Source organism: Cercospora beticola, chromosome 7 (assembly GCF_033473495.1).
Source record: "Cercospora beticola chromosome 7, complete sequence".
Lineage (NCBI taxonomy): Eukaryota > Fungi > Ascomycota > Dothideomycetes > Mycosphaerellales > Mycosphaerellaceae > Cercospora > Cercospora beticola.
The window spans coordinates 2,692,412-2,701,266 of record NC_088941.1 but is presented as its reverse complement, the minus strand read 5'-3'; the positions used below and the strand labels follow the sequence as shown (position 1 = coordinate 2,701,266).

The 8,855-nt window shown below is 44.0% G+C and overlaps 2 protein-coding genes across 2 annotated transcripts; one reads left to right on the top strand and one right to left on the bottom strand.

The window, feature by feature from the left end:
* Nucleotides 1–3,473: 3,473 nt before the first annotated feature.
* On the top strand, nucleotides 3,474–5,036 carry RHO25_011283 (uncharacterized protein; the record flags this gene model as incomplete). Its single annotated transcript, XM_023601864.2, has 1 exon — nucleotides 3,474–5,036. One exon carries the CDS (start codon nucleotides 3,474–3,476, stop codon nucleotides 5,034–5,036), a length of 1,563 nt encoding a protein of 520 aa, XP_023451183.2.
* Nucleotides 5,037–6,468: 1,432 nt separating this feature from the next.
* RHO25_011282 (uncharacterized protein) lies at nucleotides 6,469–8,205 on the bottom strand (the record flags this gene model as incomplete). The annotated part of the gene is made up of 1 exon (XM_023601865.2): nucleotides 6,469–8,205. The coding sequence occupies one exon, from the start codon at nucleotides 8,203–8,205 to the stop codon at nucleotides 6,469–6,471; it is 1,737 nt and encodes a 578-aa protein (XP_023451182.1).
* Between the last annotated feature and the right edge of the window lie 650 nt (nucleotides 8,206–8,855).

Below are 8,855 nucleotides of genomic sequence, written 5' to 3'. Positions count from 1 at the left end.
AGAGAACTTCTAAAAGATCTATTTTCTTAGAAAAGTACTACTAGCTAGTTCTAAAGTATTAGTAGTACTTTAGTACTTAGGCCTAGTTTTATTCTTTTAAGTACTATAATCTAAAGCTTATCCTTTCCTTTTTATACTTCTTTAGTATACTTCTCTTTTAAAGTAGAGTATACTTTACTAGACTTTTCTCTATCTTATTTACTTTTTAGAGACTTCTAGCTTATAACTAGAATTTTCTAAAGCTTTAAAGTAGTATAAATAGGATATACTTCTAGTCTCTCTTATATTCTTTTCCTACTTTTCTATCTAGTTAATACTATAGGTCCTATAAGAGGTAATATATATTACTTTAAGAATAAGAAAACTAACTCTTACTACTTAGAGCTTCTCTATAAACTTAAGCTTATAACCTATTAAATTATATTCTCGTAGGTACTCGTTAGATAGGTATAACGTAGTAGAAGTAGAGATAATAAGTAGAAACTAACTAAGTTAATTATATTAGTTAGTTATAAGTTATATTTTACTTCTAAAATAGATATTAGCTAGGTTATATAACCTAGTATTATATAACCTATATTATCTAATCCTAATCTCTAAAGTATCTCTTAGAATATCTAACTAGACTATACTTTCTAATAAAAGATACTATATCTCTCTATCTAATAGTTAGACTTTAGATAAGTAGTACTTCGAGCTTTAGGAATTCTTAGTAGAAAGTATTTCTTTATAGGCTTATAGTAGATAGAAACCTAAGCCTTTCTAACTACTTATTATAGAGAGTTTTACTTTGCTTTATTCTACTATATCTAGATAAGTTAGACCTCTAAATTTAATATTTCTAAAAGTTAGTAGAATTAAATAAGTAGCTAAAGATACTAGAAGTACTATTTAATCTACGCTATAGTTAGTACTAGAATACTATTAAAAGAGTATTCGGAATTATAAAGATATAGTAGTACGTATTCTATAAAGAGCTATTAACTAGCTTTAGTATTAAGAGTAATACGTACCTAATATATACTATAGTCGTTCTTTATAACTTTATAAATCGATATAGAACTTATGCTTATAATAAGGAGTTCTATTTAGAGGCGCTAGCGCTAGAAGATCGCGTAGATTTAGATTCGTTTAGACTTAGTAATAGTAAAGAGTATAATATATTCTATAATAAGATAGTAGTAGTAATATAGATATAATATTAAGAAGTAGTAGTAGTTAGAAGTAAATTAAGAAAAGTAGAAGTATAGCGCTATTAAATATAGTTATATAAAGGTAATAGCTAGTAGTAAACTTTAATCTAGTACTTCTACTATTATAATAATAAACTAGCTAACTACTACCTACTATCTATTATACTTCTATTTATAATTAAATACTAGTAGCTACGTCTAAAAGTAATTTAAAAAGTTATAATAGCTATAATAATACTAACTAGATAATAACTCTATAAATAGTAACGTCGGTACTATAAGTACTAGAGATAATAGTAGTAGTAGCGTCGCTACTATTTCCTTCTATAATTTACTTCTCTTAGTAATAATCTAGAACTCTAGTACCTAATTAGATATACGAATTACTATCTCTTACTCGATAATATTATTCTTTAATACTTTCTAACCGAGTTCGTACTACTTATATTATAATAACTTTATAAATACCTTAAACGACTAGAGGCGCTCTATAGTATATATTAGTAGTATATTGCCTAAAGTAATTCGAGTAGTAGTAATTCGCTTAATTATTACTTATAACTTTATTACTTTAAGTACTAGCGCTAGTAACGAACTATTAACTTAGTACTACTACTTCTAAATACGTCTACTACCTCTATATAGCGCTAGCGACGAACTACTACTACGTACTAGTAACGACTAACTCTAAGCTAGTAGTACTAGTAACGATTCTACTTTATTATCCGACGACTTAACTTCTATACTTTTATTAGATAATTCTACGATATTATTACTTTCTACTATATTATTACTTATAGCTAAACGATTACTCTATAGCTCTTCTATATATTCGAATTAATTAGATAACTAGTAGTAGAATAGCTTATACTCTTTATATATAAAGTAGTATTTAGCTTCTACTTCGTTTATACTTAAAGGCGCCTTACTTTTAATATATATCTATCTACTAATATATTTTAGATACCTATTCTACTTCTATTAAATATACTTCTATTTAGTAACTCTATTTATAATAGGCTTCTATACTAGCGCTATTCTCTATTCTAATAATATATTATAAGCTAATTAATAGAGAAACGAGTACTTAAAACTACTATTATTAGTTATTATCTCCGGCGATTTAATAAGGCGATTAAAGAGTTCGTTACCTAGAGTAATACTCTTTTATTCTAGCTTCTAGTTAGTTAGTATAGTAGTAAATTAGAAGGCGAGAAATACCTTTTAATTATAGACGATAATAGAAGTAAAGAGTATACTAATCGACTAGATTCTACTCTATAATATACGCGATAATATAAAGTTAAATTTTAACTAGTTACTTAACTATCTTAGTAATAATTCTCTAGTAAAGTAAATAGATATAATTATCGAAAGCTAAGCTAGCAAAAAGCGGTAAGAATTCTTTCGCAATTCGGGAATTCTATAATCGCGAATAGCATTACGATAATGCTCGCGAGGTAAACAGGGCCTTATATACATAATGCAGGCAGGATTCCCGTCACAGGTAAGTTTGGGCTGCGTGCCGAGTGCCAGATTCTGCATGTGCAGCTGCCTGCCGACTCGTTGTGTTTGGTTCCGCGTCTCATGTAGGCGATGATGAGACTTCGGTGTCTGCATGTAAAGAGGAGAGGGATGTAAACATCAAATTGGAAGTGGATGCGGACAACATCATCATCGTGAAGTGATTGCTTGGCTGTCGATCTCAGATGGCGCCATGTGGGACCCCCCGACGTGCCTTCTCTTCGCACGCGTCCAAGGCACATCTCTTTTCTGCACAACATTGCTCGCCCAACTGAAGCCTTCGGGTCACTGAAATGCGGGCATCCCTGCAGCAGGATTCGCTAATGGATGTCGGCCTCTTATGCTCAACGTCGCATAGATCTACTACCATGCTGCTCCGCCTTCTCACCACGAGGCGCAGTTGCAGGCTGCAGAGAGTTGGAGACCAGACAGTACTCAACTCCATGGCCATCCTGCAATCTTCTAGGCTCCGAGTATTGCTGCTCGGAGCACTGGCTATAGACTGATTCGCACGTGGGCCACGCGACACAACTTCCCACAGAGCCTCCAGGTTGCATCGATAGAATGGAACCTCTACGAGACCCCAAGCGACAGATTCGGCTGCTGCATCTCTTTCCTGGGGCGGCAGACGATAGTATCTCATGCGAAGTGAGTGTCCGTGGCTTCGATAGATCGACCCACGAATATCTGGCGATATCATACACGTGGGGAGACACGGCGCATCCACGGGGAATTTTCATCGATAACGAGCTTCGAATGGTGCGTCAAAATTGCCACTACGCTTTATGGCAAGCACGGTATCACTATCCGGATGCTTATATCTGGATCGATGCCTTTTGCATTGACCAGGAGAATCTCGAAGAGAAGAGTCGTCAAGTGGCAATGATGAGCAAGATATTTGCCCAGGCAACCGAGGTGCTGGCTTGTGTTGGACCTGATCATGGTGACAGTGAGTTCTTGTGGAACTTCTCCCAGGACTTCTCGTACGAAGCTCTGTATCCAAAGCATAGAGAAGCTTTCACAGTCGGTTGCAATGGCGAACATCCAGAAGCAGCCATTAGCTGCGAAGAACTCTGGGATAATTGGGAAGCCAGCAACTCAGTAGAGGCTCTCGAAAGATTTCTCAAGGCTTGCCACAAGTTCATGAACCGGCCATATTGGGAACGCTTGTGGATCTTGCAGGAGGTCACCGTGGCTCGTAGAAAGGAGGTTCTCTGCGGCAGATTTCGCCTACCATGGACGGTGACACACAATTTGGCGTTGTTGCAAGATCTCAACAAAGCTCATGCCCTGCTTGCAATAAGCGGCTTTACATTTGTTATGATCTCCCGCTGGTCCCCGACTGAATGCGTCGATGAGTCTGTTATGTCCCTGTTTCGACATTATAAATGCCAAGATGCGCGAGATCGTATTTTCGGGACTCAAGCTTTCCTGCGTTTCAACGATATAAAGTTCCACATCGAACCAGACTATAGCAAGTGCGCTTTGGAGCTCGCAATGACAATCATGTCGCATTACACACCGTGGACCTTTCCTAGCAAGTTGCTCTGCTTGTTAGAGGTCAACATGCATTGTCCGCAACTTCAGGCTCTGATTGTCAGGAGATTGCATCAGGATGCCAGCATGGTCTCCGACGTCCCAGCTGGCTATCACATGGCATTTAATACTACGCGGCTACGCAGAGATGGAAAGGGCCGATTGACGTGCAGCCTTGGAAGCTTACAGGCTGCTCATAAAGATCTCGCAATGCTGGACTTCATCACATTTGCGAGCAACGACAGGACCTTCAATGAGATGCTCTCGGAATGCGTGAAAGTCTATGCGGGCGATGAGCCAGCTATGTTTCTGGGAAATGAGGCCCGGGAAGGCGACTATCTGGCGGAGTTGGAATGGGGCACAGGTCTCCTCTTCGTACTCCGCCCTCGTACGAAGAGAACTTTCAAGATCGTCAGCCAGGGATTTTCACTAATGTCACATGCCATCTGCTGGGACAAGTGCGATTGTGTGAACCAAGGCATCGTGCATGACGCCCTGATGCAATCGCTGTTCGCTACGAGTCTATCCATCGAGGATGTTGTCGTCTTCTTTGGCCAAGATCTACTCGGCCATGATGAAGAACGCGAGCTTCAGCATGACCCCACTGCCCGACTACGCCGACTTATCACCCCAGTCAGCTCTCAAACTAGACCCATCGCCATTATGGAGAGCGATGACCACGAGAATGACTGGGAAAGTGAGGATGACCCTTACGAGGGTGGGGACGAGGCAGAAAGCGATGATGCATCAGAGAGTGACGACACCCTGGAAAGTGACAATTGAACTGACGCCGCCAGGATATGAAGACCCCCTCCCCCGACTAGAGCCACACTACTCCTATCCGCAATAATGTCACGCCAACTCGTATGGCTGCGGCATATTCCAAGCACTGTGCAAACGGACAGAGCAAGGCATCGAGCACGAAATTCTTAGAATGCATGAATTCGCGATTGAATTGGCAGTCTTCGTCATCCTCATATGTCAGGATCTGCTCAACGATGGTCATGTATATGACTATGCCGCACTAATGAGCCGATTCACCACCAAAGTCGATGCTCGCCTTTGCTCGATAGCCATCCCGGAGGAAGATGACAGTACGACTGTCGAAGTCAATTGATTAGGTCATGTCGAATCAAGTGGCTCTGAAAGACTGGTGTCGGTGCAATGTTACGAACAGGATTGCAAGATCTCGACATCTCGTTCTTCAACGGAAGTACGTTGCTTTCGTGAACCCCCCTTCTTCACGGTGTTGCATCCCATTTCTCCTTCGATAACCTTACCACTCCATGCTACGCCAGTCCCACACTCTGCCAGAACCCCTCTCGAAGCCTCTTTCACGCACATTTTGCGACATCCCAAAACCTATCTCCATCCGAGTCGAATGGCTGACAAGGTCTGTGTTGGATTCGGCACTTCAAAACGCAATGGTAACTTGGATTCCCCTTTCCGGCACCACACGTGTTACTTTTGACGTCGCAGACCTAGCGAGTGTCAGAGATGGCGGAAAAATGGCGACAATATGACTGATTTGATTGTGGATTAAGTCACTGCGTACCCAGTCATTGCAGGTGACGGAGCCGGCGAGCAAGAATAGTAGGAAGTACTTCATCTTTTGGAAACTCGCTGGTTGGAGGATGTGGATTTTTTTTTTCGAGGCGCAAAGTTTGGAATATTATGTTTGGAACATATGAGCGGGGGTGGGCTACCATTTTTATGGGAAGTCAGTCTTTTGCTCCTCAGTCTGGTACCTGCATTTAGAGATTGGATCAGCAGGCAGGGTATTTCTCGCTCTCTGGACATCTGCAACCTTGTTGGACAGGCGATATAGGGCAGCGTATTGGCAGGAAGGCCTCGAAATCCGTTGAGCTTATATCCCGTGAATCTGTGCATGCAGTTGACAGATTTGTAAACTTGAGCAGATTTCTCTTTCGGACGCGAAATGAATTATAGGGCAAGTCCCTGGTTTTGTGGTAAGGCGCAACCTTGGGTACCCTCGAGCGGACGGAAAGGGCACGCGAGCTCTAAAGAGAGGTGAAGTTCAGATATAACACGCGTCTGGTCACTTTGCAGGACTCTCCTAAACATCCCATGAGCGCAATACTATCGACCAGCCTCATCAGCATATCGACGACGAGAGATCTATCCAGTGAACACCGAACAACACCATATCATCCCGCTCACCGAACCCAAGAACTCTTCTTCTCTTCTCTTCCACTCACAAATCCAACTTCCTCCTACTAATCCAAACCCTCGTATCCTCCGTCGTAGTATACGTCCCCGTAGCCTTCTTATGCTTCGGCATCTTCCACTTCCCCCCACCCTTCGGCTCAATCTCCCACAAAGAAATAATCGTCGCAGTAAACGTCATCGCCTCCTTCAACGCAAAAGCTCTACCTTTACACATACTTGCCCCACCACCATAAGGTCGAATACTACCCAAATCAGCCGTAGATTTTCCGTCCGAGTCTTTCTTGATATGACGATCGGGTTTGAAAGTCATGGGATCGTTCCAGTAGTTTGGATCGGTATTGTGAAGATCATGCGCGGCGTGAACGTATTCGCCTTTTCGAAGGAGGAGAGGTTCGGCGCCTTTTTCGCGGGATTGGAGGATGAAGTCTTGGTTTACGGCTTTGAAGGACCAGGGGGCTGTGTCGAGGCGTAAAGTTTCGACGTAGACGCTTTTGAGAAGAGGACAAGAATCACATAAACGATCGACATCGATTTTTGTGATTTGGGGTGAAGGCTCGATGGGTAGACCGGTGCGTTCTTGAGTTATTGTCACGTAGGGTGCAATTTCTTCTCGAAGTTGAGCGAGCAGGACGCGGTCATCGTAGATTCTGTTGATCATCCAGAAGACGAAGGAGTTAGAGTTTGCGTTCGCTGCCCACATCAGAGCCCAGTCGATTGCTGTTCGGGCGCGGATGGAGAAGTTGTGTTTGCGGTAGACTTCTGTGCGGGCGCGGATTAGGGTGCTGATGTCGTCGAGCGAAGACCATTTTGATTCGAGAGGTTGACCTTCGAAGTACTTTTCTAGGTTCTCGTGGAAGGTGTCTAATTTCTCAACGCAGGCCTTTCGGGCGATGTGTGCGCGAGTTAGAGCGGGAATGGGAAGCCATCGGGGGAGAGATGCGGCCATCATGAGGAAACCCATGTCGAAGGTCCAGACGTCTTGGATGAATTCTGGGTAGTTGGCGAGGAAGTCTGTACCCACGATCGAGGGGACCGCTGTCCAAGCGACGAAATCTCTAAGAAGAGGAAAGAGGCTAGCTTCAACGACTGAAGGAGGAGCTGATTTGCCGTCTGCTTCGTCGACCAGGAGAACAGTGTTGGCCTTCTTTTCCCATGGCATCTGGTCAACGGGACTTTCGAGGTAGGAGACCAAGTTGTTGATGTTGTCTTGTGCGCGACGTGCTGTGTTGTTCATCATGTGCTCCAATCCAGGATTGGTGAGGATCTCTCGATAACATTCGACCAGCTCCTTGTACGCTGCATCGTACTTGTCGAACTCGTTTTTCGGAAAGCAGAAGAGGTTGATCATCAATTTCTTGGCCACCGTTTCCGCGTCTGCGTTCTCCTTCTTCGCGTTTATCAGAGCAGTGACATGGCCTGGCGTGTACACAATATTGTGACGACTGCCGCCGAAGTTCAACGCGAATGCTCCGTTTCGGTAGATCGAGCGAAGTCCATTCAGGAATGACTCTCCATCCAAGCCCATTTGGGGAATATGGCCAAGGAGAGGGAGCCAGTATGGATGAGCCGGTACTGTGAGAGCGCCATTTTGATGTCTTGACTTGGTGTTGCTGCTGCTCGCGATTCTAGTGACGATGATGACAACGACAGTGGCCAAGAGTATTGTCGCCGTCATGTTCTGTAGCGGAAGTTGGTACCATGTCGGCGGCGAGACGTGCAGTTCCGGCGGCTGCCAGTCGGAGCTTCCATTGGAGGCCGCCATTGCTTTGCGACTTCCTTGCGAGCTGGTCCTGGTCTGTTGCACCGGTCTTTTCTCCCAGGCTTCTAGCACCACATGATATGGGCAGGAGTGAGGTTAAGTTGGACGTAGGATTGGGCTTGCTGACGCAGAGCAAAGTGGCGTCGCGTGCTTCGTATCGAGCCCGAGACGATTCCTCCGAGCATCCGCTTACTCCAAGGGTATATCACTTTCGCTGCAATTGCTCTCCGCTCACCTCATTTGTTGTTCGACCTCCAAACAGCGATTGTCTACCAATTCTGGCCAGTGTTGCGGTATACCAGCCACGCGAGGTGGAAAATAAGCTCTGTCATGATTGGCCAAAAATTGGCTGTCGTCTCCACCGACACTTTCGCTGGGTTGTGAATCCTGCAGAAGAAGCCCCAAGCCTGACACAAGACGCGTCGTGCATATCAACCACATCTCGACTCATCAGGTGCTCGGTGCCGACTTGGACCACGGCCGCTTTGCGTCTGCTGAAGAGGCATCCCGAACACAACGACCAGCGCGCGCAGGACGCGCCGATCCCTCCTTCGGCAAGACTGCGGCGACGGCGACTCCGCGACTAGTTAGGTTCTATGTCTCATCATCGAGCTACGGAGCTTGCCATGCGCTCTACAACTTCGACCTGCCTA